The 27,278-nt window shown below is 33.6% G+C and overlaps 7 protein-coding genes across 7 annotated transcripts; 5 read left to right on the top strand and 2 right to left on the bottom strand.

The window, feature by feature from the left end:
- Nucleotides 1-462: 462 nt before the first annotated feature.
- Nucleotides 463-2,245, bottom strand: Tsp_08603 (cuticle collagen dpy-2). The gene is made up of 6 exons (XM_003373829.1): nucleotides 2,063-2,245; nucleotides 1,903-1,947; nucleotides 1,585-1,871; nucleotides 1,432-1,532; nucleotides 1,139-1,378; nucleotides 463-1,085 (listed from the first exon to the last, which is right to left on the bottom strand). Exons 1-6 carry the CDS (start codon nucleotides 2,243-2,245, stop codon nucleotides 463-465), a joined length of 1,479 nt encoding a protein of 492 aa, XP_003373877.1.
- A 1,211-nt stretch (nucleotides 2,246-3,456) lies between these two features.
- On the top strand, nucleotides 3,457-3,995 carry Tsp_08602 (agrin NtA domain protein). Its single transcript, XM_003373828.1, has 2 exons — nucleotides 3,457-3,889; nucleotides 3,952-3,995. The coding sequence occupies exons 1-2, from the start codon at nucleotides 3,457-3,459 to the stop codon at nucleotides 3,993-3,995; spliced, it is 477 nt and encodes a 158-aa protein (XP_003373876.1).
- A 546-nt stretch (nucleotides 3,996-4,541) lies between these two features.
- On the top strand, nucleotides 4,542-8,939 carry Tsp_08601 (putative kazal-type serine protease inhibitor domain protein). The gene is made up of 15 exons (XM_003373827.1): nucleotides 4,542-4,608; nucleotides 5,180-5,215; nucleotides 5,304-5,315; nucleotides 5,525-5,737; nucleotides 5,927-6,110; nucleotides 6,167-6,219; nucleotides 6,284-6,484; nucleotides 6,569-6,793; nucleotides 6,858-7,067; nucleotides 7,125-7,225; nucleotides 7,560-7,674; nucleotides 7,741-8,199; nucleotides 8,267-8,469; nucleotides 8,735-8,778; nucleotides 8,888-8,939. Exons 1-15 carry the CDS (start codon nucleotides 4,542-4,544, stop codon nucleotides 8,937-8,939), a joined length of 2,175 nt encoding a protein of 724 aa, XP_003373875.1.
- A 3,911-nt stretch (nucleotides 8,940-12,850) lies between these two features.
- Tsp_08600 (conserved hypothetical protein) lies at nucleotides 12,851-13,199 on the bottom strand. Its single transcript, XM_003373826.1, has 3 exons — nucleotides 13,097-13,199; nucleotides 13,048-13,065; nucleotides 12,851-12,900 (listed from the first exon to the last, which is right to left on the bottom strand). The coding sequence occupies exons 1-3, from the start codon at nucleotides 13,197-13,199 to the stop codon at nucleotides 12,851-12,853; spliced, it is 171 nt and encodes a 56-aa protein (XP_003373874.1).
- Nucleotides 13,200-13,765: 566 nt separating this feature from the next.
- Tsp_08599 (solute carrier family 13 member 5) lies at nucleotides 13,766-17,192 on the top strand. The gene is made up of 12 exons (XM_003373825.1): nucleotides 13,766-13,874; nucleotides 14,350-14,477; nucleotides 14,866-15,015; nucleotides 15,077-15,192; nucleotides 15,253-15,392; nucleotides 15,451-15,700; nucleotides 15,779-16,123; nucleotides 16,192-16,286; nucleotides 16,354-16,478; nucleotides 16,535-16,696; nucleotides 16,832-16,969; nucleotides 17,037-17,192. The coding sequence occupies exons 1-12, from the start codon at nucleotides 13,766-13,768 to the stop codon at nucleotides 17,190-17,192; spliced, it is 1,914 nt and encodes a 637-aa protein (XP_003373873.1).
- A 1,355-nt stretch (nucleotides 17,193-18,547) lies between these two features.
- Nucleotides 18,548-20,559, top strand: Tsp_08598 (hypothetical protein). Its single transcript, XM_003373824.1, has 8 exons — nucleotides 18,548-18,620; nucleotides 18,920-19,046; nucleotides 19,102-19,191; nucleotides 19,258-19,457; nucleotides 19,613-19,668; nucleotides 20,072-20,153; nucleotides 20,216-20,319; nucleotides 20,455-20,559. Exons 1-8 carry the CDS (start codon nucleotides 18,548-18,550, stop codon nucleotides 20,557-20,559), a joined length of 837 nt encoding a protein of 278 aa, XP_003373872.1.
- Nucleotides 20,560-26,422: 5,863 nt separating this feature from the next.
- On the top strand, nucleotides 26,423-26,974 carry Tsp_08597 (conserved hypothetical protein). The gene is made up of 3 exons (XM_003373823.1): nucleotides 26,423-26,528; nucleotides 26,593-26,762; nucleotides 26,885-26,974. The coding sequence occupies exons 1-3, from the start codon at nucleotides 26,423-26,425 to the stop codon at nucleotides 26,972-26,974; spliced, it is 366 nt and encodes a 121-aa protein (XP_003373871.1).
- Nucleotides 26,975-27,278: the final 304 nt, after the last annotated feature.

Raw genomic sequence — 27,278 nt, 5'->3', positions numbered from 1 at the left:
ATTTTACATATATTTATAACTTCCGTGAACATTTTCTGAATATAATTTTTACTGTAACGTTGCTTCTTAAACTGAAAATTCATTCAGAAAACAGAAATTTTTGACTAATTAGTGCGTTTGAAAAAGCTCAATTTATACCATTATTCATTATTAATCATAATTTAAAATCAATTCGATATTTATTTGCAAAGTGTTCAAATGCGTGCATGTTTTATGCGTAAGTTTTGCTTTGCCAAAATGATCTATCTAATACTTTTTGTTTTGTCTAGAATGCTTTTTTAAAATTTTCAATAAATAACTGCATTTCTGTCTCTACGTTTTATTAAACGTGTTTGTAATTATGCTGGAATGAAAAAATTCCGTCAATCATTTCAGCATTCAATCAGTCAGTTAGTCATTCAATCTTTACAAACAGCTAGAATGGAAAGCACCCGTAATATGCATAAAACGTATATTGAAAATTTATTTTCTTATATGAATTCTATCAGCTGATGTATCAGTAGAAACAGAATGACTTTCATCTTTTCTTTTCACAAGCTTATGATGCTGTTCATGTGGTTGCATTTGATTAGGCGGCGGGAAAATGGTATTGTGCATTTGAAGATTATTACCAGTAGAATATGGCGGAATTTCAATTCGCATTTGATACGAATTTGGAATCTGGACATCACTGTAGCCTGTAGGTGGTACTGGTTGGTAGGGAGGTGCCCATGGCGCAGGAATTTTCCCTTTAGCATCTTCAATAATTACTTCAGTGTCATCGCAAATGCAAACACCTGGCGGTCCAGCTGTGCCGGCTTCACCCATAGGACCAGGTAATCCGGGTATACCCATATCTCCAGGATTACCTGGCTCGCCTGGCCATCCTTTCTCTCCTGGCAAACCAGCTGCACCATTCAACCCAGGTAATCCAGGGCTACCTGGCGCACCCCGAAGTCCTGGATCACCTGCATCTCCTGGTAGACCTTGTATAATCTTCGTCTCAGGTGGCATTCCTTCATCACCAACAGCACCAGGAGGACCCATTAGTCCAGGGGGACCAGGAATGCCTGTACTTCCTGGTGGACCTGGAGGTCCTTGATTACCTGAAAATTATGACAATAATGCAATCGTGTGTGAACAGCTTTAAAATATTTACCTGGACGACCCATAATTCCTGGATCACCGGAATCACCAGGAAATCCGGGATGACCAACAGGTCCTCGTGGACCTTGCGGACATGGTAGGCAAGGTGGTGGTTCGTATACCCTTTCGGGAATGCAAGAAGCGTTTGGAGTGGTTCCAGGTCTGCCAACAGATCCTTCACTACCTGGTGATCCTGGCAGACCAGGAAGACCCGGTTCACCTGGAGGACCTTGGATTCCGGGAATACAGCAGGCTTAAAATTTTTAAATACTTCTAAACAGCCATTTGAGAATTTACTCAACTTACCAGGGCATTCTTGAAAAACGACTAATCCATTGAAAATAACAGATGATTGACCAAAAGATTGTCGTTTGATTAGAGGAGTTCTGGTGGAATGATTCTTGGGGCTTAATTTCAAAATTGAATCTTCAAGAACTCGAATCGAATCCTGCGGAAAACTCTGGCATTAATCCAATCGGTAAAAGCAATGTGAATGTTGAACTCACTTCGCAAGAATCAAAGTCATACTGGATGGCTGAGCTCAACGTTTGTGCAGTATTGTAAAGCATTGGAAAAGTAGTGCAAAATAGAATGGCAGATAAAAGGCTCAGCACACCAGAAACAATTATTATGCATTTATAAGCCAGTTCTTGGTTCATTTTTTCTTCATCCTTTTCGCTTTCATTTGAGCTGAAGGTTTCTGTACAGCTAGCTGTCCCTGGCATGAATTTGTTTTTCTCCATAAACTATATGACTATATCAGCAATTCTTAATTACCACAGCTTTAATCGGACGTGCTGGTACGGAAATGGAAATATTTAACTGCTACGTGTCATTTCAATTGAATATTTTCCGTAAAAACTTGTTTATTACTTATTTCATCTGTCAAATGCTGCTACAGTTCAAAGTTGAAGGTTTTCTCGGAAATTGAATTAACGTAACAGTGATTGGCCGGATGGTGGACAGTAAAGAGAAAAGTAACATCTGTTTGAACACCGCATACATGAATGACATTTTGGATTGCTGCAGCAGAACAAATGCGTACCACTTTATTGTTGTGATCCTGTTTTTGTAGAATCACTTGTACAAATTGTTGAACAGTTTTACAAGCTGAGGGCATTTCTTGATGAATTAGAATGAAAAATTAAACAGACAGATTAAATGAATATCTAATACACTTTTTTATGATTAAGAGTTTTGTAGTATTTTAAAATATTCATGTATGATTGTTCTGTGATATTACGATATGCCTGACGTTATTGATTGTTTGTAGTGTTAGTGAATTTTGCAATAATTTGCGATAGAGATAAAGGCAAAAGAAGATGCTTATTTGACATTTATTCCTCTACTTGATATGTAGCTATTGCAATGGACCAACAGTATGACTGAGCACATTCTTCTGATTTTTGCACTGTTGCAGGCTTATGAAGAGAATTGTTCATTTAAGCTTGTATTGCTTTAAAACATTTTTTCATCCTGATACTGATGGAATCTCTTATAAATAGAAATGTAAAATTAGTAAAAATATATTTTGTTAGCCGCATAAAAAATTTGCGCAAGTCAGGATAATAATAAAACAGAGGTATGTTTCACATGACCAAAGTCAACTTAAACCATTAACCTTGCTCTCTTTTTTGAGAAAATTATTTCATTCTTGTTATATATATATGTATATATTTAAAAGTTTGTCTTGTTGATTGCTTTTTCAGCTCGTAGTTTTAAAATAAGTTTTCTTTCTTCGCATTTTACGTTGTTTGGAATTTATTTTGTAAATTGTACGAAAGCTCATGTTGCATGTGTGTGTGTGTGTGTGTGTTGTTATTCTATCACTTCAGCATTTCAGCTATTTTAGTAAATAAATATTAGTTTGTCATAATCGAAACGATACTGAACTTGATGATGCAACATTGTCGATTGATAATTTCATAGGAATTACCATAAAAATAGGCATATGAATTATTGAAAAAGGCTGATAGATTATGCGGCTGTTTGCAGGTCGATGAGAGGTCAGTTAAAGTTGTTTGCACAGACTCAGATGTCAACCTCGACATCAGATAAGGTCAGGATTTCCGCTTCATGAAGACAGAGGAAAGCAAAAGGTGTCACGATAGCATCGCTTTTTCAAGGGCCACGGCGCCAACGATAGAGGGCGCTGTGAAAAAGCTCAGTATGTTGGAGGTGAAGAGGAAAATGGCGTTCAAGCTGTGCAGCTGAAATGAGAAAAATGATGATGAACAATGTACATTGGCCAGACCGTGCGGGTCATTGTGCAAGCGCCATACTTTAATACGTTTGCCTTTTCACGGCCAGTTCTTCCTTGAAGTTTTTTCAATGAAGCTGTTCATTGTCATCGTTTTCATTGCTCATATTATTGTACATATTCAACCGTTTCAAATAGATGACCTAAAATTAACGACTTGCTCAGATCGGCAGTTATCGTTGCAAGCTTTAATTAAACGCGCCGATGTTATCTTATCTGCTACTGTGCTATCCGTGAAAAAGTTAAAAAGTTACAGCGATTTTTTCGAAGCTCGTATTAGTATAAGAAGAATTTGGAAAGGCGAGCATTTAATTCCTAGCAGACGATTCGGTCAGCTAACAGTCCAGGGTATAGCAAATCCGAGTATATGTCACAGCAGAGCAGTTGAAAAAGACACGAAAATCTTTTTGCTAAAATTGCTGAAAGATGGTCGAATTCAACTTGATTCTAGTCTTTTATCTATAAATCTTGCTAATTTAGATGCGGTCAATGCGTATGTTCAAGGTAAGTTTTAACTCATTTTATATTATTTAATGATCAAAAGACATTTTTTCAAATATGTTAAGCATGTTACTCACTTTTATTGCGGAACTTGCCAGTGGAAAAATAAAATAATCTACTCTACTATACTGTAGTGTAGTGTAGTGTAGTGTAGTGTGGTGTGGTGTGCTGGATAAATTGCATAATATGTGAAATATATCGTACTTTGCACTGCTATTTGACAATATCCTTGAGAAAGCATACTTAACTAGTACTGCTTTCATCTTATGAAGTGGATAACTTGAAACTGTAAATATCATATCGCTTTTACGGATATCAGATTTTTGTGAACATTTCATGGGGCCATCTGCATCTCCTTGGAGATTGTAATAAATAACGATCAGTGGTCAGCAGCTGATTGAATAAAGAGGATGGAATAATCAAAAATTGGTCAGCGAATTTGCACAGTGTGCTTTTTTTAAGCGGATCACTGAAGCCGCCTTGAACAGTTAGTGAGTGATAATGTCTTCTGATAATTAGCTGTGCTACAGTGTTCGGCGCCGACGCGACCGCGACCGTATTGATTATTATGAAAATCTCTAGTCCAAATGTTTTATACTCTGGGTCGTAACAGAGATTCCATGTTTCAGATAGCACGTGGCCCCTGATTATAGTAATGACGTATTTCATCTCAGGCATAATTAGTTGCTCAACTGCTATGATAGATGAAATTAAGAAACCAAGTTATATTTCTTTTATTAAACAAATTGTTATAATCGTACAACAACTTTGTAGTTCATATATTGGATGAGCAGTTTTATTATATTTTCTTGTATAGTCAATAATAATAATAATAATAATAAGTATGCATGTTACTGACACTGTTTTTTTATTCTTTTTTGACACTGCTCATAATTTAGCTGTACGATAAGACTGCAACTTGTTTGAATGACAAGGTACAAGTATCCTGTTTAATTTATAGATTAATTATAATGTTTAAAGTGGAAATAAATTGACGTAACAATATTCAAATAATTTTTCAGAATAGCAGCAATCAAGAGGTGATTTATTATACCATTGCAAAGTATTAAAATTCATAACAGAATGATTGTCATTTGAAACAGTTTACATTATACTACATGATCAAATATGTTGGTTAAATAATAATAGTTTCGTCTGTTAAAAATTTTAATTTTTTGGAAAATATTAATTTATAATTTTCTGGCGGTTTGAATTAAATTTTTATTGTGCAAATGTTTTTCACTGTTAGATCAAACTATAGAAATGATGTATTTATGATGGTTATTTTTGTAGGAATTCCGTACAAGCTGAGGCCACCAGTTAAACGAAGTAATAACTACATTATTTATCTTTTCGGTATTGGTTATTAAATATTTTTGTAGTGAAACATTATACATTTTTTAAATAAAATATTTAGCTAAAATCTTAGGTTTTATTTTGAAAATTCAAAGTTTTGCACAACCAATTTCACTTTTCATTAATTAAACTGCAGCAGTGAAACTAGGTTTTTTTTTGTCCAGTAAATTTAGTCTATCAGTGCTAATGATGTTTTCAATTCATGTTTAGCTTGCATTAATCAATTTGTGTTGCTTTCTTGTTCCAATAAGCTATGCTTGATTCTATTTAAATCTGTTTCAGAAGGATGTGAAAAACTTGGCTGTTCTTTTGGCGCCATATGCCAGTATTCAGATGAAAAAGAGCCGTACTGTCACTGTCCATTTAAATGTGACAAAAGTCTGTATTCACCTGTCTGTGGTTCTGATCGAGTAACTTACAGAAGTGAATGTCATTTGAATCTTACGCAGTGTAAAGAGGAACGAAAAATTTACATAATCTTTTTGGGTTCATGCGGTAAGTTTTTTCTATTTCAGCATTTTTTAATGGTGATTTTATATTTTGAGCAAATTAAGCAGCAGATAAAAAAGGAATGCAGGCATTGATCAGTAATTTGATAATAAATATTCTGATATATAAATTTTGATTCATATTAATTAACTTCGGATAAGAAGATGTTAAAAACGACTTCATTCTAAACTTCAGAGGATCAAGATCCTTGTAAGAGTCTCCAGTGCCAGTACGGCTCGTATTGTTCAATAACGCCCGAAAGCAACACCGCGCACTGTGTATGCCCTGAGATGTGTTCAAATTCCGTTGCAAGTTTGCATACAGGGCCAGTTTGTGGTGACAATGGTAACACTTACGAATCCTTATGCGAGCTGCAAATGTAAAGCTTTGAGTGTGTATGTTTTTTTTATCTTGTTCAATTTTTTTGTATTTCAGACATTCATGCAAAGAAAAACAAAAAATAGATGTAAAATATTATGGAGTTTGTGGTATATTTGATTTTTTCATGCATGAAAATTGCAAACACTACAATTTACTTTCTTCTTCATTCAGATCCTTGCTTGAATGCAAATTGTCCGGATGGAACAGTATGCAAAGTGGGCCCTGATCGACAAGCACGTTGTCGTTGTTCCAAACAGTGCCCAGACGATTTGAAGCCAGTTTGTGCCAGTGATGGTCGTTCGTATAGAAATGTTTGTTTCATGCACGTGGAAAGCTGCAAAACAAACGAAGAACTCAGCGTCCTTCATGACGGTTTGTGCAATTCTAGTAAGTCGGAACTGCTAAGTTTGTTTTCTTTTTTTTTGAAATTAATTCTTATAAAGATCCATTTATTAGCTCCGTTTGTTGACAATTCTTGCAAAAATGCCAATTGTCAATTTGGTCAAAAATGTTACATAAACCGCTATGGTCGAGCTTCATGTCATTGTCAATTCGCTTGCCCACCGATTGTAAAGCCCGTCTGTGGCAAGGATGGCATAACGTACGACAACGAATGCATTCTTCACATGGTCGCATGTGAAAAGCAAATGTATAATTCTGTTCTTTACGCTGGAAAATGTGGTACAATGTGTTGAAATTCTGGATTAATGAATATTTTTTTTATAACTGTATCTGCATTCAACAGGATCTAGTCTGTGCGCTGGAAAACATTGCCCGTATGGAGCTGTATGCGACATAGAAAACAACAATTCATATTGTAAATGTCCAGTATGCAGTGACAGCTATGAACCAGTGTGCGGCTCTGACGGTATTACTTATGAAAATCCTTGCAAAATGGCGCGAAGCGGATGTCAAAAAAATATGGACATTTTCATTTCGTACAAATCGAAATGCGGTATATGTTGAAAGTTTTCAAAAACTTTTATAAATCCATATTATTATTAATTTTTAGATGGATGTGAAAATTTGAAATGTGATTTTTACTCTTTTTGTGTAAGTAACAGCAAAGGAGAAGCACATTGCCGTTGTCCTGATATAAAAAGTTGTACAGAGGTAAATTTTTGTTTATTAAAATCATGCTAAACAGTTTTTTCTGTAATTTCCCTTTGCCAACGTCTGTTCTGTTCGGTTCTTTTATTTTTAATATTAATTTTTGCTAAGCTCTTTTGTCTATTTGTCTGATTCAAATTGACACTGTGCCACACAGTTTGCACAGTTGTGAAAAACTTGAATGCCAAGAAAATGCGATTGCATTAGGATTGTAATATACAATGAATTTTCAAGTGTTAGTTAACTTTTGCAACAATTACGCCTACTTTCATGTCATTAAAAAATGATAGTTCATTATTTAGACTTATTTTTACTAAACACAATGCTTTCAATTTAGGATAAAAATACAGTTTGTGGTACGGATGGAGTAACATATGAGAGCATATGTCATATGAAACATGCTGCCTGCAAAAAGCGAGTTTTTATTGTTGCCGCTTCCCGAAGTTCATGTGGTAGGTTAATTTTTGATTAATTTCAAAAGCTGTTACGCAATTATTTTATCATTGTTTTCCCAATAGACGCTTGCCGTGGTGTTAGCTGCAAATGGCATGCAAGGTGCGAGAATGGAGTTTGCGTTTGCCCATTGGATTGTCCCAGACCTGTTGTAACAGATGTTGTTTGCGGCAGTGATGGTGTCCTTTATCCAAGCACATGTTTCATGTTAAAAGCAGCCTGCTTAAAGAATACTATTCTCACAACAGTACCAATAGAAGCGTGCATTCAAAATTCTCTATCTTCAAGTCATCATCAGAATCATTACATTTGGTCGCACAATGTTCCCATTGTGACGAGTAGCATAAGTGTTGCTCCTGCTTTAACAGAGTGTCGCTGTCACCGATTAGGAGCTCTTTCCAACAACTGTGACCATAATGGTCAGTGTCCATGCAAGCAACACATCTTTGGGCAAAAGTGTGATCAATGTGAACCTGGTTATTGGGGTATTCATTTGATTGCCAAAGGTCAAAATGGCTGCACTGGTATTGTTCAAATATTTTACTGTTATTTTGTTTTTTTGTAAAAATGATTTCAAAAATTCCATTTTAGCTTGCAATTGCTCAGTAGCTGGCTCGGTGCGAAGCGACTGTGAGCAAACTAGCGGCAGATGTGTATGCAAATCCCGCGTGACCGGTTTCAAATGTGATCAATGTGCTGACAAAACGGACATTTTTGGTCCAGAAGGATGCCAGCCATCTCTCAGAAATACTAGCAGCCCTTCTTGTGAAACATATCACTGTCCAAGTTACGCCGTGTGTAAGATAGAGAAAAATGTTCCAAAGTGTATCATTTAATAAATAGAATGATATACAGTAATACATAGAGTGAATTTCAGAGATAAATTTTACATTTCATATGCTCATAACATTATTGTAAAAACTGTAAAAAATACAAGTTTTTTGTAGTTCATAGCAGTGCTGTAGCTGTGTCATTTAAGTCAAAATATTGAAATTAGCAATAAAATGTGTAATAAAGAGCTTGTAAAGGTGGCAATTAAAATGTTTGAAATTTTCCCAGGATGAGCGTAGCTTCAAAGAAACTTTGCATAAATTAGAAGACTAGTTATTTCATTTAAACATTATTACTGTTGAATGAAGCCATGCATGGAAACAGCGAATTGGCAAAGTCTAAATAGTTGAAAAATTTGCGTAATTAATTATCTAATTGTAGTGAAATATTGAAACGTAATGCATATGAGGAATTCGCTGAACAACAAGAGTAGGCTAATCATGAAATACTATAATTTTGTTATTTAGCATAATAGTAATGGATTAAGGAGAGTTCACCTTTGAGCAAAATAGCAATTCGTTTCTGATTTTAATAAAGTATAAGCGTTGAACATCATATCAAATGATTCTCTTGTAATTGTTTTTGTGTGTATCAGTTCTTGTAATATGGTTTTCATTATTAGAAAAGCTGCACCATTACTGTTTAGTTGAAAGTTGAAATTTTTCATGCATTTCATTCATGCGAAGATGGCCATTTAAGCACAGCTATTATTTCTGGATTACTAAAAAGACAGTGACATGCCGAAAGTGAGACATTGCCAAGTAAGTGTACAAAATGACTTTCTTTGAAGCTCCTTGTCCATAAAACGCTAACTGTCCATTTAAAACAACATAGCAAACAGTCAAAGTAAACAACGGACGTGAGCGTAGTGATGAAAAGAAGTCGGTAATGAATTTAAAATGCTAAAATTAAATTATATTTGTTAAAGCGTCAAAGTTTGTGCAACTTCCATTAAAAAATTCATAGTTTGTGAAACGATAAATAGGCATGTAAAATAATTTAATCAGAATTATTCGATTAAGCTGCGCAAGTCATTTTTTGATCAAATAAAGAATTAAAGCAGTTTCATATTTATTGAATTTTGAATTGTTTTTCTCAAGCCCCAGTAATCATAATTATTTTGATATTTCTGTTTTAGAACATGGTAAAAAATACCTAAAGAACCTAAGAATATTTGCCTATTATGATGTTAAAGTGCAAATTAGAACGGCCACAGTAAATTATAATTTTGAGTACATTTTCATAGTAGAACTTGAATCAATATTTGCATGCGTACAATTTTCAGTTCATCTTACTGTATCATCTTAATAATTGAAAAATCAAATCAATTTAACTTTCAGCTTATTTTAACAAAAAATTTTTGGTTTGTGCTTTTTTAGCTTTTGAAATGCCAGAATATTATCAAAATATAAATCATACACAGCAGTAAGTCAAATCAGTTTGTCGTTGAAAAACAAATAAATTTTTTCATAGATTTCATAATAAAAACTAGAGTCATATTTTAGTCTTGATAAAAAAGATAAAAATTAAAAAGATAACTGGTAGATACAAATGATGAGCAAGTATTTGAAAAGATACAGTACTTTTTGTCTCTCACTCAATCATTTGCCTACGTCAGTGCTCAGGTTTCAAGTGAATATTATTTCATTTTAAATTTATAGTGTTATCCCATTACTTTGCGATTTAATTTAATTTAATTTGAATGTAACATATTAATTCATTTTGTTGTGAGTTACTGCTAAATTTGCGCTGGTGAGATCGTGGTATTTTATTAATCATTGCCTGAATATGTTTTGCTTATTTGACTAATTTTCCACTTATTGAGCAATAATGGTGCGCAACTTACAATGTATTTATTCAAATAATTTCTTGAAGTAAGAGATTTTTCTTTGATACGGAATTATGTATTTCATTTTTTCTCTCTACTGTGATAGATTATGGTTGACAGATATGTGTAAACGTCAATTTTTGCCACTAGAAAGTTAATGGATCTAGGTGGATGTGATGTTCAACTACTCAGTGAATTGTAATTTGTGTAATTTCAAAGTGTTATTAAAATGTTCTGAATTATATAATGAAATGAAATTTTTTATTTAAAAAAAATTCCATTTATAATATTTGTAATTAACGCAGAATTAATGTCAGTGTTTAAATGTGTGCTTAATCAGTTGCTATCTTGTGTTTACAATAGTTGTTTTCTTGCGGTGTTGTTTAGCCGTTCTTCTACATTATTGAATTGTGAACATCATATCATATCATATCTAAGTTCTACTTTTTAATTTTCAGTGATTAAAAAATAATTATTGAACATAATTTTTCTCACCATCATATTAGTCATGTTTTCAAATAAAATATCAGAGTACTTTTTTATGTCTAGAAGTTTAGCATTGTATTGTTTAGTTTTTATGTCTGGATGACATTTACTTACTAGCTATTTATTTCTGTTCAAATTGTCAAATCTATGAAAATAGCATTTTTGTTTGGAATTCTAAAGCAAATGTGTTGATCAGGAAGAGCAAATTTACAATGATGGGTGTGACAGTTGATGTCTGGCATAATGGGGCAATTGGGAAATGAATAATACCGTGCAGTAGACGGACTTAGCTAGCCATCTATCTCTCTATAAACGATCCAGTGGTGCGCTTGGAAATTTTGGTCAAATATACAACTTTGGTAATCTGTTCAATTTTTGAATTTCTCTCCATAATTATGTTATTATAAATTTATGAAAAGATTTTTCAAAATTTTCCAAACATCCAATCATCCAATTTAGTATAGAATTTTAATACAGGTGAACAAGAACCGAATTTTCATTGCTACGCACTAAATGATCTATATACGGAGAGAAGTGAAATTCGATGGGGAATCGTTGTTTTGCATCACCAGTTGTTGCGCAGAATTATCGCCAACAAATAAAGCAGTTGGTGATTTTGCTTGAAAATTTATCATTTTCTGCAATTTTGAGGCACCTTTGTTTTGTTATTAAATTTATTTTATATAAAATTTCAATGAATTTTTAATTGAAAATTATTAGTTGACAACAATGAGCGCAAGAGACGCTTCAAACTTATCATTGGTGAGAAGAACATGGAAGCCGGTTGTTAGGCATTTATAGCGGAAGGCCAATCAATGCAGCATCAATATGGCAAGTAAATTTTGCGAAAGAATGATAAATGTTTAAACTCATCCTGTACGGCAAATTTCACTTTTGATCAAGGTAATCGATTATTTTTCAATGCATTCTAAAATTCTCTTTAATTCACCAAGAAAAGCATACTATTCTGCTTTATTTTATAACTGCGATGATATTTTTGATGATGTTCAATTAAAATCTTTTCGATACTTCAAAGTAATTATGAAATAATAGTAATAATATTGAAGTTATCATGAACAGAAATTGTTTTATGGAAAAAATGTTTTGCTCCTTTCTTATATGCTATTTTGAGATTTTCTAAATTAGTTGTTGGATTGGTTGGTAATTTATTGATCGATGAGTAGTAGCTAGTATATGCTTTTTCAATTTGCAATGAATAGAATTGTAATGTAGAGAGTGTAGCAAGCAGTCGATATTATCAAATCTTCTCGCGTACTTCATTCAAAATGGTGATACTCTCATGTTATTTTAGTGGCATTATTTTGGTGGAAAATAAAGTGTCTTCTCTACTAGTGTTCTGCATAAACTTAAGCTCAATAAAAAACTCCTTTTATTGTTGATGTCAGTTTTCATGATAAACAATAATACATATATATATATATTTATTTATTTTTATTGCAAATAAGTAAGCTTTGATTTTTAAGTTGAAATTTTGCATTTTTTCGCAGTATATAAACTAGGCTTATTTTCATCATTTTGTGTAAAAACTGATTTAAAGCTACTCAGCACAGGTATGGAAACCTGTTTCTCGTTTCTCTGACGCTTTTCTTATTACAACATTAGAATATATTTGTATAACGCGTTATAAATGTGTGTCAGGGACTTTTTACCTCTTAATTGTTAGCCTCTAATTATGCTACTTGATTATTAAATTTCAACAACAAATTTCGATCTTATTTATAAATACTTTTCATTCACTTATATGCTAGTTTCATTATATACGACGGCTGAATAGCAGTTGCCGCAGTCATTTAAATTGACGCAGGCGTCAATGCAAATGCACAGATGGTGCAAAGTGATGCTTTTCATGAAAGAGAACTTTTTTTCTGTGAAATGTTGAACTAAGTGCAACGTTACACTCGTTACAGATGTAAGAATTCAGACTTAGCTAATGAATTAAATTATTCATTTACATGTAAACCTTTTTAACTTGCTTACTTGCTTTTTCACTGCTCAAGTGTTTGCTGCGCTTATTGTTTGTCAACTAGTTTCAGCTTCTGGAAAATGCTGTATCTGTCTTCTGGAAAATATCGATTTAAGATTATTACATCTGCAAGGGTCGTTGATGTTTTATCTCTGTTTTTACAATGGTCGTAAAGTGAAACTTTTTCGGTAAGATTTTGCTATTTTGCATTCTCTGTTTCTGACGCGCTACTCTGCGACTAACCTTTTTCTCCGTCCGAAGCTGAAAGCATAATATTATTTACTTTTTTTACATTTGCATATTATCAGTTTTTCTAGTATACTTTGTAAAGGACAGCCCATTCTGTATGCCAGTGCTAAACAATAGCGTCCGCATTTCCAAATGTCTTTATTCATATTCTGTAAATTTGACACATTCTTACAGTAGCAATATTTTCTATCCAACTGGCTGGCATTGGCCAAACAGGGTGACGTAAAACAATGCTATCAGCAACAAATGCGGTTTGATGGCCAATATTGACTTATACACCATAACCGCATTTGGCACAAGTTATTTTGGTTGTCGATTTTGCACTGGAGATGTCAAGCAATTTGCAGGAGGAGCCTTCTGAAGCATTGCCGCCAAGGGGGCATTGGCAACGTTGGTTGCATAAGCTAAGTAAGTGATGTTTGAAAAAAAAATCTCTTCAAAGCTGGATTCCAACAATTTTTCTCTTCTCTTTGATGAAAATTATTCTTCCTCAGAAAAGATGGATGTTAGCAGCAACAAATAATTTTTCTTCATATGCAACGTATAGCTAGCTGATACGCTTTATAGCTTTTTCTGCCCTTCATATTTTATTTGCTTCATTGTTTTCTTTTTGCTCTTTGCAAAATCAGACTATTATTTTCTTTCACTTTCTCTTGAACAGGCCATTTTATTTTATTAAATCAGGTTAAAATAAATGGACTGTTGCAGCAGAATGGTGTTTTCTCTTAGCAAAAGGAAACTGTCCATAAATGAGAGCAGAAAATTGTGGCTATTGCGTGTACGCGTCGTACTTTTCGATCTCCATCATTTATTTATACATGGTAGTTTTTGCATTCACTTTAAACTAAATGTTAAGTCACAAATGACAAATTTAAACTTTAAAATTTTATTTTTAAATTCTTATCTGCACTCATTAAACTCTGCATATAACAGCATTTATTGCATCTTATTTTGCAATTCATTTCTGCATATGATATCAGTAGTGCAACAGCGATGCTAGTTCCCGTTTTCAGTATGTGCATGTTTACTAAATTTTTCCACTGTTTTTCTAATAGTATACGTGTAGGAACGTGTTAGTCTAAGTACCCTCTAGTGTTATTTTTACTGAAATTTAGGTCGATTTCTCTAGTGAAGAATTTAATGATGGCAGTCATTTAAAATCATTCTTTTTTGATTTATTGTTTTCTGTAATCTCATTTAATAAACAACAGAATTTATGCATTGGTTGCTGACGCTATATTGTCTTTTTTTTAAAAAAAATTTACTCACTTTACAAGATATTTTTGATCATTTTAGAGCCCAGTGTAAGAATACAATCAGAAATGGATAGAGCAGTGCAGTTTTGCCGTTATTACAGCAAAACGTTGATCATCATTTTTGCACCGTTAATTTTTCTGCCATTGGTATTCACCCCTGGAACTTCGGTAAATATTATTCTTGCATTTATTGGTTTAGTAATTGAAAATTAAACTCCACATAATGCAAAAGCTGCAAACTTATTTTGTTATCGTATATGAATTTGACAAAGAAAATATTGCCTTTCTATTGCAGCAAACAATTACAACAATGAATTCCTCCTAGTTTGCTGTACTGTCTTCTGGAATTGTAAACTGCTGTAAAATTTATTTGCTTTCAGTACTTCCTGCAGAATCAGTTTTTGTTTTATCAGCAAGTTTTTTGTATCTAGTCCAGCATTTTCGTAAATAGTACTTTGAGTTGGATAAATTTGTATTATTTTAAATTTTACATTATGACAGTTTTTTAAGCTGATATTTGATAGATGGAAATCAATGTAATCAGTCTTGAATTTAGGAATCGAAATGTTTGTATGTTGTGTTGCTTATGGCAGCATATTGGTTGTTCGAGGTGATGCCTCTGGCTGTTACTGCATTGATTCCAGCATTTTTGTATCCAATTCTGGGAATTATGTCGTCATCAAAAGTTTGTGAAAGTTACATGCCTGTAAGTCAAGCATTACACAAAAAGAAAGCAAGTGGAGCGTTAATGAAGTGCATTTTTTTAGGATGTAAACTTTCTTTCTTTTGGTGGTTTGATTGTAGCTCTAGCTGTTGAGAAGTGTAGATTGCACAATCGAGTTGCACTTCGTGTGTTGACATTAGTTGGATCTGATCCAAAATGGTTAATAGCAGCAAATATTCAAAGATGAATAGTTATAAATAAATAGTATTTCTATTTTAGGGTTATGTTTGGCTTCATGACAATTACGGCATTTTTGAGCATGTGGATGAACAATACCGCCTGTACTGCAATGATGGTTCCAATTGCTCAGTCCGTCATTGAAGAATGGAATCGCAATATCCCAGAAGAGGAAGTTGATGGTACTGCAATTCAGTATTTTTAAAATAATTATCAAAATAATTCTAAAAGCATATACAGGTAATGAGTCAACTGAGCTAGTGGTGAGGCATGATAAAGCGGATAAAGATAAACCTAAAGATGGCAGTCATCTTGGAGAGAGCAGTGCTAGACAAGAAATAGTACCTGGTGAAGTTAGGCAGATGACTAAGGAGGACGAAGCAAAAGCAAAAAGTCTTCTTATTTCCATTGCTTATTCATCGAGCATTGGTGGTACAGCGACGCTCACTGGAAGTCCCACTAACATAAGCAGCATTGGATTGCTTAAAAAGTTTGTTATGATAATAATAATAATAATAATAATAATAATGATAAATTTTTAAAAGTAGCAAATGCTTTGATTTTTTAGCCTTTTTCCACTGGATGGTGGACGCAGTGTTACTTATGTTAAGTACTTTCTCTATGCATTTCCAACAATGATCTACAGCTTAGTTATTTCATGGCTGTTGCTGCTTTTCTACTTTATCGGTCCTATGAAAACAATTCGTCAGCTAAATTGCTTTAAAAAGAAGTCAAGAGAGCAGAAAAGAGATCGGATTAAAGATTTAATTGTGCAGCGTTACAAAGCCTTACCACCAGTGACATTTGCTGAATTGTCTGTATTAGTTATTTTTGGAATATTAATTGTGTTGTGGGTATTGCGTGATTTGGGATTGCCAGGCTTTAGTGGTTTTGGAGTTTTGTTTAAAAAAGGGTAACGATAAATCCACTACAAACAGTGATGATTTTTATTTTAATTTTGTTCCTTTTTTACTTTTTTAGATTTTTTTCTGATGCTACGAGCGCTGTACTGATCAGCGTGGTACTGTTTGCTTTTCCAGATACCCGTCCTTCTTTCACTATCCCTATTCAAACTGGTTGGTAGCATTTTTCAACTACTCCTTTTATTTATTAATCAAAAAAAATTTATATTATTATTAGAAGGAAAAAATATCGGAAAACCTCAACCGTTTGGAACTTTGATGGACTGGGCAACGATGAAGGCACGTTTTCCTTGGGATGTAATCTTTTTGCTAGGCGGTGGCTTCGCATTAGCAGCAGGTGTTAAGGTAATAGTGATATTTTGCTTTTTGATGCTGAATATTGCGAAAGAAGAGTTTTACAGGCTTCTGGATTGTCAGTTGCTATTGGGAATTTGTTATCAAATATGGGAAACTTGCCGGTTGGTATCATTCAGTTACTTTGCGTCCTTATGGCGATTGGGATTACAAATATTGCTAGTAATGTTGTCACCGCTAGCATTTTGATTCCAATAGTTTCAGGATTGGTAAGCTAATTTATAAAATATAGACGATTAATACAAATGGAACAAGCTCAATCACGCCACACATATAGGCTAATTGTAGTGCCGAAACAAAAACTGTATTGCTCCACGTGAAAGTGACATTTATGCAATTTGTAGGCGCAGAAATTAACGTTGAATCCGCTGTCGTTGATTTTGCCTGTTACTCTTGGCTGTTCTTACGCTTTCATGCTTCCAGTTGGAACTCCACCGAATGCGATCGTTTTTGCTCCTGGATTTTTAAAACTTTCAGATATGGTAAATGTTACACTTATTGTATATGTTAAACTGTAAAAATAGTCTGCATTTTAAACATTACTTTTAGATTGGAGCTGGATTTTTTATATCCATCGCTACATCGCTGGTGATAGTTTTGCACTCCCAGACCCTAGCTCGTTTGTACATAGACCTTGATAACTTTCCCTATTGGGCCATGGTACAAAATGGAACTGTCGCAGCTAACATGACAGCAAATGCTTGATTCTTCATATTTCAGTTACACGCTTTATTTGTTCAATTAATGCTTTTTCAAAAATATTAATCTGATTTTAGTGTGTGAGTAAATAAAAATCATTTCATTACCATTTGTATCTTTAAACAGAGCAAGGACAGCAACAATCTGCCATTTACAATCATTAAATTCATCACATCACATTTTAGTACGGAAAAGCAATTTCAGAATTGAATGTTTTATCATTATTTCGGTATGCTTTTTGCATTGTATTTTGTCATTGGGTGCAGATTTTGCAAGTTGCGAAGTTTTCGTATTACTTGCACAAATAAAATACAAGATATTCATATTCAACATGCCAACAAAATGAAACATTTCATCTTCATTTTATTTACTGCTGCTTTTTATATTTGTCTATATTTGCTGAAGCACAGAAAAATTTACATAAACCAGCCATTCGTTGGTGATCAATATCAAGAAATAATGATTTAATTTAATACGCTTTGTTTGCCATATAGTAAGTAATAAATAATTCAATTTTATATTATTATTGAGGTATTTAATTGTTCATTTTGCAAGTAATTTAATGAACAGATATAGCTAGAGCATCTAGAAAGAATATACTTTAGAACCGTGTAAAGTTGAATAATATTTTAGTTTAATCAAACAGTTAAGCAATTTTGCATTGATAAAATCACAAATAATTAGACAATTGTTAAAAATTATTTGAAATTATGTAAAAGAATGGATTAAATCATAATTTTAAGCATAATATTGTATTTTTAATTTTTAAGTTTATGCAACTATACTGTAATTAATTTGTACTTGAATATTACCAAAAATACTGAAATGCTTTTGATATTTATTCTACACGTAATGTAAATTATTTTACAATGTAATTTATAGATTATATTTTTACAGAGTGTAATGAAGTTAACGTAGTCAGTGTTCATTTTCTTGTCGTTACTAAATTTCATACATCTGCGTATTAACATTTAGATAATCATTTTATCTCGAATTAAACGTTCGTAGTTATCATTTGTAGGCGAAACAATTTGATTTTTATACAACTTTCATTTTAGTATTTATGAAAATTTTTAAAGAAAATGAACATTATATTTAGTGAGATCAAACAGTTTTTAAAATTTTATTATGCAATGCAGTTGCTCGAAATGCATTATTGCTGGTTGTATTGTTTATTCTACGTGATCGGTTATTTAAATAAAATTTATCAAATGAAAATTAGTTGCTATTATACTAATTTTGAATTTATGTATGACATTTCAGTTGTAAGTGAATTCTGAATTACTGCTTGAAAATGCGATTCATTTGAATTTTTTTAAATTAAAATTTCAATTTCTTATTGAAAGCAGATTTTATATACCATGACTGAAAGTAATGAAAACGAAAAGGTGTGTGATGCTCTGGAAAGCATTGAACAGCAAATTACTGATAAAGGTAACATTTTAAACACTTACTTATGAATTGGTTTTTATATTATTTATTTAGAGCGACAAATTGAATATGTATTTTATTGTATTGAAAAGAAAAGGGAAGATGGCAAAAGTATGAAATATTCTTTTTTATCGTAGATTTAATATTTGACCAACAAGTTTTCGGTATCATTGTTCACGCAGAGAGATAGATAGAAATTTTCAAGTAGAACAGTTTGAATTCATCTTTTTTGAAACTTGAAATAATATTCAGTGAAAAATGAGGAATATTTTATTAATACAGTTCGATGAGTTGAATTTTAGAAGCAAAGGATTATTTGATGAAACAGAAAGCAATTGTACAGAACATTCGTGCATCGGATGATATTCTGACGGAGCGTCAAGCTACTATGCAAACTTTGATTGAACATCAAGAGCAAATTAATTCGAAGTAGGCTATTGTTGGGTTGTTCATAATTGGAATTAATCATATTTCACAATTTCAGAATGGCCGAAACGTATTATTTGCTGAAAGATAAGAAAAAGCATTTAAAAATGGAATTGGCATCGCTCAAGAAAGAAATTAGCAGTCGAAAGTAATTTGTTTTTGTTTAATTTAAATGATAATTTGTGAATTGAATTTTGACAATTTCAATTTTCAGGGATGCATTTGAACACAACGTGAACAGTACTGTTGATCACGTTGATCAACTGCGTTGCGCAAGAAAAGGATTGCAATTTGCCGTGAAGTACAAAGAGAAGCTCGATGCTGCGAAGGAAATTAATGGAAAAATTAACGCTTTGAAGGATGAAATAATGGAACAGAAAAATTATTTAGAACAGTTGAATATTTCACACGACAGTAAGTAATTTCTATCAGTAGCATAATATGTGACGAATTGTGATGTAAAATTTATTTTTTATTAGAATATGATAATTTTAATGATTGGGTGAAGGTGTGTTGTACAATTGCAAATTTCTACAAGCAAAATGGGGAATTGCATGATAAAGTTGAAGAATTGTCTGCTGAAATGGCGAATTGTGAAAACTGTGACCAGGATATTGTTGTTCAGGTTCAAAAAGCATCATTTTGCAATTACTTTTCAAATATGTATTTTATATAAGTTTTCAATAATAGTGTTTTGCAATTTTCGATATTTAGTCAGAAAATGATTCTGTCGTGAAGTGCGCGAATGAACCGGTGGAACAGGAAACGCTCGACCAACAGCAGCCTGAAAAGTATAATTTCAATTTTTAATTGTTGCTTTTAAATTCTGGCTAAATTGTCAAAAATGTGCATACAAGCAGACTCTCACCGATGCAGCAGCAGCAGTCGTATGCTGAACCTGTGGAAGTTGACGCGGACAGTTTTCAAGTGCGTAAAGCTTACGACGACTGGCTATTAAAATAATTGAGAGAAAAAGCGATTCTTTTCCCCCTCATCCCATGCTCTGTACCGTGGTGAAAATATTTCAGGGCCAATGTGAACAACAAGAATTGGGCAATTGCGACGCTGTGGATGACGATAATTTGTCTGTATCTGAAAATGGATCTTTTGGTATGCTTTTTTTTTTAGCATAATAAATTAATTGAATTGAAACAATTGTCTATTTTTTGTAGGTCCAAATTTTTTAAAGAATACATTTTCGGCAGAAAAAGATGCACTGCAGTTGATGGAATTTCAAAACGAAGACAACATCTCCACTGGCAGTGCAGTGGAGGAGGTATGGGGGGAAATTTTTGCATCTGATTTTTATCTCACAGTTTGTCTTACTGTAGTCCGTTAAGCCTGAAGAAATTGATAAATAATGATTGATATAAAGCGTATAGCTATAATATTATTGATTTAAATTTATCAGTTCAGCTGTGATGAGACGTATTTTCGTTTTGAAGAATGTAACTGTTGCAAAGAATGTCGATTTGTTGGAAATGATGGCAACTCCTATTGCTGGATTGTCAATTGAAGAAAATGAAAATACTCAAACGGAAAGCGAACTCAGTTTTGTCTACACCAATAATATGCAAAACATGTCCACCAATTTCTCTAATTTTGGTAACCAAGGAAGCAGATTTTTTCATATTTAATAATTTAATATACTTTTTTGTTAAAAATGTCAAATGCTTCAGGAAATGCGTCACCAGCATGTTCTGAGAGTTCGTTTGGTTTGTTGGCGGAATTTATGGATGATCAAGCGTCCCAGAGATCATCTTCAGCGGCAAAGAAGCGAAAAATTGCAAACTTCAAATTTGGTAATAATAATAATTTTTCTGATCGGGGTTGTTTTTTCACATTTAATCAAAAGCAATAGTTGTGGAAAAGCGATTTTCTTTTCTTTCTCAATTATTGGTTGTTGGTAACGGTTATTAGTTTGGTTTTCGATTTAATAGTTACTTCTTCTTTTCTATATATATATATTTACTTTTTGCATGATGATTTCTGTTTGGAGTGGAAATTTTCTTTTGCGTTATTGATTAAAGAATAAGAATAGTAATGTGGTATGAAATCTGCTATGTATGTGGTGAATTCTATTCTATGAATAATTTTTATTTTAAATTAGAAGCAGTTATTAAATAATATACATTTTTGGTGAATGGAATATTTTGCTCGCAATTTATTGTGTATACTTTGTCTTTTCTTTTTGACTTAGAATTTTCATTGAGTATATTAATAATGTTAATGAAAACGCACGGCGGGGATCGGGGCGGCAGAGTGACCAAATTGTGCTTTGATTCAGCTTGATAAGCTTTGCGATAAGAGCGATACAAGAGGTGATTGGTGGAGGGTCTCAGTGTGAAGCCGTTGAAAGCGACCGTATCTTGCCCGGGGGTTTGATCTTTGATCAATTCAGCTTTAATAAATAAAGAGAGCTTTTCATCCACTTCAATCTCGACCATTATCAAATCAGTTCATTTCCAATGCCGGACAGCATCCAGAGAAAATTAATTGCAACGAAACGCTATTTTGTCTATGCTCAATCAGCCAGGCTTGCAATTTGGCAACTTTAAACTGTATTGATTTATTTATTTATTATTATTTTTTGCCTATTCAACATTGCAAATCGCCGACAAGATATATCATCCCCTTGATATTATATACAGTTGAATGAGTGTATATTTTTCTGTGTTGCTGTCGGTGGCTTGCTTATTATTTTTGAAACTACTTGCCAAGCTAATGAAACTACGCAAATTTAATCATACTTTTAGAAGAAGAAAATACTTTGCCATTGAAATTGCTCAATTAAAAATGGTCGATTGGAAAATTGTGCGAAATAATTGTATTTCTCATTTCTACTGCAATTTTTTTATTAAATGATGAACGGAAAAATTGCAATTCTCCTCTAAATTTGATGAATTTAATTTTATCAATTAATTAATTTATTATTATTGAAATTTTATTTATTTTTTCGGTTCATCTTGTTCCCTGGTCTTAGTGTATAGTATTCATCGAATGACAGGTAGATGGATATTAATAATGCATTCCAATAGCTTCTAATTATTTTATCATCGCATTCAATTGGATAAAAGCATAAAAAGTTAGTATATTTTAAATTTATAATTTTTTCGTTCATTTCAAATAGATCATCTCCTTTTTTTCTTTGTTTGTGAAGTGAAAAATTATACAAATGTGAATTTTATTATTTCATCGTCACAGATGGTTGTTTCGATTGCGCAAAATGCAGGTAGTGGATGTTATTGAGCTCAGATTGGTGTGTGTGTGTGTGTGTGTGTGTGTGTGTATTAGCTGAATTTTTTTCGCTCAGTTGAAGCACAAAAACCCATGCTTGATAGGGTAGTTTGTCGGTCGTTTCCGCTCAGATGCGCGCAATTTATTAGCGGAACCTTTTGTCATTATTATCGTTAGATTTTTTTTATAATTGTAATCACCGTATGGCGATGACGGCTTCTGCATTTCAAGAGGAGGGGATAGAATTATCCATTAAAAAGTCACCTGGTTGCAGTGACCTCAAAAATGATCCCATTATACTGGTCAGTAGGCGCGGTTTTTGTGGCCAAATGTGACCAAATGTGACGTCAGCTTTTGAAGCTTGGAAATTAGCTAATTCTTGTGTGTATGGATGTGTGTGTGTCTGTTTACTGGTGAAGAACCAGCGAAGCCGATCGTATTGCCCATGACTCGATGGGGGTTGGCGTTGCACAGCAGGTCGAAGTTATTTTCTTTTTTTGTGCAAAGATTTCTCGACAGACCGTCAATTGGACGGTGACGGTGCTAATGATGGGGTCATTCACGCTAAGCGGCCGACGAAATTGGAGGAAAAATTGTTTCGAAATGCGATTCCCGTCATGAAAAGCTGACCAAGAATTGACCAATTGGCCAACACCAGTATTGTAACTCAAGTGACTGGCAGAGCATGTGTTTGATGTGGTCCGGGCCTGGCCGCTAACTGTCGTGTTGACCTGCGGCTAGCTAATGTCGTTTTCAAGTTCCGCCTGCAGCTTGGCACCTGCTTTTTCAACTCATTGTCCAACGATGACCCCTCGGCTTGGTGCAGCATTGGGCTTTTCAATCAGACGCTTCTGGTGGACGCAATTCACTTGTTCAATGGCATTGTCCACTTCCAGCTGCCTCGCTACCTCTTGTCCAATTCCTACCAACTACATACACAGCAACTCATCTTTACTCTCCTTCGGGGACCTGGGGGAACGAATGCCATCTTGATGAAAAAAAAGTGGGAAAAGCAAAATTGTCCGCTTTCGACCTTTGACCAACGGATATTGTCTCTCTTCTTCCATTTCAATCACTGACAAGCAGCTTCCAATTGGGCAGTATTTTATTATTCTATTCATTTTCAGTTGATGTAATGAAATTATTTCGTTATTTTTTTTCTTTGGGAAAAGCAAGATTCAAAAAAAAAGAACAGCAACTACAGAAAACGGTGGTGGTGATGTAGGTGTCTGCCGTCGTCTTTTGACCGTTAATGCTGCAAAAAGTCAATAAAGAGAAAATGAATGGAAAATTGTTGGGTCGTTTTAATTTAATTTAATTTCATGTTGTTTTTTTTCTCTTATTTTTATCCACTTGAGAAAGGTGAGCTCTAGTTTAGTTTAGAAATTGGAATTGAATTGCTTTTTTATACGATGAGAAAGTCGTAATCTTTGCCAAATTTGGTAAAAAAATATTTCACATGTCAAGGACGGTTGCCATTTTATTGTTGCAATTGACAAAAGCAACCAAACAGGTGAATCTTTGTCTAAGAGAAGAAAAACGTATCATATTATATATATGTATATAATAATGTAATAATAATGGGAAAAAAAGCTTGTTTGTGCAAGCAGAATTTTGCTTCAGATTTGTTTTACTTCAAATAACGAAATTGTGCATTTTGACATTTTATTAGCGAATGCGTCATTGATGAAAATGCTGAAGCAACAACAAGCACAACTGAATTATAGCGGAATTGAAATTGAAAACAAAATATTCCATTTTATTTATGCATATATTTAATGACAACGTTTGGCACAAATCCATCGTCAGTATTTTTGACTAGCTCCACTGACTGGTGTTCCACTATTTTTGGCAGCTTAGTTTAATTCAATTTCACGTAGCTGTGATCAAAGTTGCTTTCCAATAATGAAACAAGCCAATATGTACATATATCTTTATTATATATATATATATATATATGCAACGGCATCGAGTGGGGAGCAATTTCAAAAATAAATCCGTGGTGCCAAAAATTGACCGGAAGCTTGTTTAAAACATGTCAAAGAAGATTGAACGAAAATCCAATACGAAACAACTTTTCCAATGCCAATAGCGGCAGATGAAAAGCGATTAGCGCATTTTGACAGGCGAATTTCCGTTTTTCTTTTAATATATATATATATATATATACAAAGCAGTTGGCTTTTTAGTATTTCAAGTGCTCAAGTATTTCTTCACTTTCAGATCTATAAGTCATAATCGCAAAAATGGATGATCACTGTTGGGCATATTCAATTTTCGCAAAATTTCATTCGCGTTCACCGCCTATATTATCATTATTATTATTATTATTTCACTTTCGCAAGTGAAAATGCTAATCAAGAGTGGTAGTTTCCGTGATCACGATGCAATTAAGCTGTTATTCTTTTCCATTTTTCACCGACAATGGTTCACTTGATCAAATAAGCATAGAATAGAAAAAAATACGGTACATTTGCATTTGCAGTGTTGAAAATCACGGAAATAAAAATAAAATCACTTTCCATTTTCATTCAATGAATGGTGATGAAACACGGTGATGATAATCTAAGAATAGAAATTTTGCAAAAGAATTGTGTTTAATGTAAATTATTTGATTTGGTTAAACTTTTGTGTGAACATGTGACAGTTCAATTGAAGAAAATTATTGAATGAGATCAAGGAAAAGTTTTATGGGTGCAGGAGGTGTAAACTATCACTGCTAGAGGCTCATTTTGAATGTCATTGGAAAGCATTAATTTTCCAGAATTGATTCATCTGTATAATATATCCATTTGTTGTAGATGCTGATAAATTCCGGTTCATCTGACCTTAATATGTAAACTTCTTAAACACATTGCATCAATGCGTCAAATAATTCATAAAGACGTTCATCAATTTTCTTATCTAAATATTGATGTTCATTATTAAAGCATTTATTTTATTCGATGACAGATACACATAATATATCTTTTTTACTCGGTACGGCAACGATAGCACTTTTCTGTTTCGTTGCGAAATCCATTCTTCTCTTCTGTTGGATGAATATAATTTTTTTTATCCCCTTCAGCTTGTTAGCTACAACAGAAAAGTATTTTCTTTTTTTTGGATAATTTCCACTGGTAAAGTTAGTTGATCGTGACAAGACGGTGAAAGCGCACGCGATCTGCTTTGTCTGTCGCGTCTGCTTAATAATTTCAGCTTGCCAAATGAATGCTTTTAATTTAATTTTATAATTTCATTTCATTCACAGTTGCGCAACGCAGCTATTTTCTGTTCCCAACGCTCTGCCGATATAAACTAGTTTGTGTAAAGTTTCAATGAGCACAATTTTCTCAAATTGCAAACCGCTTCAAAACTGAAAACCCAATAAAAATAAGCTTTGCTAATCAAACGAGACAGAGAGATATACAATTATTCTTTTCTTGTCATTTATGCTAACGTTATTCTAATTGACGTGCAAAAAATTATGCAACATCCGTGCTGAAATGCCAACTTTGTAGATTATTTTGGAAAATTCGACTGGAAAAGTAATTTTGATTAGCGCTTAGCTTGCCGTCTACTGTTCGCCACTATAGACCTATTTACGCTAACAAAACTCTCTGGCTATATAGCTTGTGACTGTTTTTTCACTTTTGCAAATCAGACTATTTGTTTTTCTTTTTTTTAAATAACAATAGACAATTCGAATTATTATTGATTTTTAATGGCTAATTTTTAATATTTGCATGCATTTTATGCATTTATCATGTTAATTTTGTTTGTTGTTTTCAATTTCAACTGATGTATATCTTGCGGTGTATGTTTTTCAGTGTCCTTGTTGAGCAACGTGCTTTCGTGAGTCACGTTGTGAAGTTTAACCAAAAGCATGTAACCTTGTTTCTCAGCAGGCACCGGCGATGTCCCCGCCCATGATGGCATCATCTTATGTTGAATTTTTTTTTGAAAAAAGAAGTAAACAAACAAACAAACAAACAAATCAAAGAAGGGAAGAATGAAAAATGATAAAAATTACCACCAACCAACCAACAAGTGATAATTTTCAAATGGCAATTGAGAGGTGGTGAGAAGGAGAGAGAGGGAGAGGGAGAGCAAGGAGAATTTGGCAATTGGATTTTTTGAAGTTGCTTTAATGTTGATAAGAGATGGCCGAGGTGTTCTCGGCTGACCTCTCGAGGAATGCCATTTTCGGTTTGAGAGCCGAAAGTACGCATCAACGGCTCCACATTGCATTTGCAAGCCGGTCTCAGGGTCGCATTCCGGCGCCAGATGCCCCTTTCGATTAAATTTCTACCAAGGCATCGATAGCTTCCAGTTTGCCAGCCGGCCCGGTTGTTGAATAATAATAGAGTCGTCGGAAGAAGCGATCGTTTTGATGGCGGTCGAACAGCAGCCGCACTGTCGACCTTGCCTTTGGCTTTTATATTCCAATCCGTCCCGCCTCCGGAATCCCGTTCTACTCCTCCTTCCGACCTTCCGACACTGGTTGATCTTTTTTTTTATTTTATTCTTCTTCCTGTTTGCTCTTCTATCATATTTCCAATTTATTCTCCACAAAAATATACGACAATGCAAGATACAAACAACTCTTCTCTTTTTTTTCTCAGCCTATTGCACTAGCCGACCAGGTGTCACTTTGGTATGACGGATGTGCACTCACTAGGCGGCGTTGTTATTCGTTGATTGTGATTGGTTGAAATTGACTACGTTTGTCGGCGTTTTGCAGTTAAAGCGACAAATCTGTCTAGCACTTGATCAACGAACAGTTGAAAACTATCTCAGTCGGTTTGAAAAAGCAATTTCAAAAAGAAATCATATCAACCATACGAAGACCACTACAACAAGTACATTCGTCTCTATATCTACAAATATATGTGTGTGTGTGTGTGTAGTGATATCTGTATATATATATCTAAGTCTATATACGTATAACTATATAGATTGAAAGATATATATATATATATGCCTATGCATAGTATATATGTATAGATAGATATAAAT

This window comes from Trichinella spiralis, assembly GCF_000181795.1.
Source record: "Trichinella spiralis strain ISS 195 chromosome Unknown Scfld6, whole genome shotgun sequence".
NCBI classification, from domain to species: Eukaryota; Metazoa; Nematoda; class Enoplea; order Trichinellida; family Trichinellidae; genus Trichinella; species Trichinella spiralis.
This window is presented reverse-complemented; position numbering and strand designations above follow the sequence as displayed.

Coding starts and splice junctions, on each gene's coding strand:
- Tsp_08602 (XM_003373828.1), top strand. CDS start 3,457: ATGAAGCTGTTCATTGTCATCGTTTTCATTGCTCATATTATTGTACAT. Junction 3,890..3,951: donor GGTCAATGCGTATGTTCAAG/GTAAGTTTTAAC, acceptor AAATATGTTAAG/CATGTTACTCACTTTTATTG.
- Tsp_08600 (XM_003373826.1), bottom strand. CDS start 13,199: ATGAATAAAGACATTTGGAAATGCGGACGCTATTGTTTAGCACTGGCA.
- Tsp_08601 (XM_003373827.1), top strand. CDS start 4,542: ATGACGTATTTCATCTCAGGCATAATTAGTTGCTCAACTGCTATGATA. Junction 4,609..5,179: donor AGATGAAATTAAGAAACCAA/GTTATATTTCTT, acceptor TTATTTTTGTAG/GAATTCCGTACAAGCTGAGG. Junction 7,675..7,740: donor CGCTTCCCGAAGTTCATGTG/GTAGGTTAATTT, acceptor TTTTCCCAATAG/ACGCTTGCCGTGGTGTTAGC.
- Tsp_08598 (XM_003373824.1), top strand. CDS start 18,548: ATGACTGAAAGTAATGAAAACGAAAAGGTGTGTGATGCTCTGGAAAGC. Junction 19,192..19,257: donor AAAGAAATTAGCAGTCGAAA/GTAATTTGTTTT, acceptor TTCAATTTTCAG/GGATGCATTTGAACACAACG. Junction 19,458..19,612: donor GTTGAATATTTCACACGACA/GTAAGTAATTTC, acceptor ATAAAGTTGAAG/AATTGTCTGCTGAAATGGCG.
- Tsp_08603 (XM_003373829.1), bottom strand. CDS start 2,245: ATGCCCTCAGCTTGTAAAACTGTTCAACAATTTGTACAAGTGATTCTA. Junction 1,948..2,062: donor ATCCGGCCAATCACTGTTAC/GTTAATTCAATT, acceptor GACACGTAGCAG/TTAAATATTTCCATTTCCGT. Junction 1,533..1,584: donor CCGATTGGATTAATGCCAGA/GTTTTCCGCAGG, acceptor TTTGAAATTAAG/CCCCAAGAATCATTCCACCA.
- Tsp_08597 (XM_003373823.1), top strand. CDS start 26,423: ATGGCCGAGGTGTTCTCGGCTGACCTCTCGAGGAATGCCATTTTCGGT. Junction 26,529..26,592: donor ATTTGCAAGCCGGTCTCAGG/GTCGCATTCCGG, acceptor GATAGCTTCCAG/TTTGCCAGCCGGCCCGGTTG. Junction 26,763..26,884: donor CTTCCGACCTTCCGACACTG/GTTGATCTTTTT, acceptor TTTTTTTCTCAG/CCTATTGCACTAGCCGACCA.
- Tsp_08599 (XM_003373825.1), top strand. CDS start 13,766: ATGGTGTTTTCTCTTAGCAAAAGGAAACTGTCCATAAATGAGAGCAGA. Junction 13,875..14,349: donor CCATCATTTATTTATACATG/GTAGTTTTTGCA, acceptor TGATCATTTTAG/AGCCCAGTGTAAGAATACAA. Junction 15,393..15,450: donor CCCAGAAGAGGAAGTTGATG/GTACTGCAATTC, acceptor AAGCATATACAG/GTAATGAGTCAACTGAGCTA.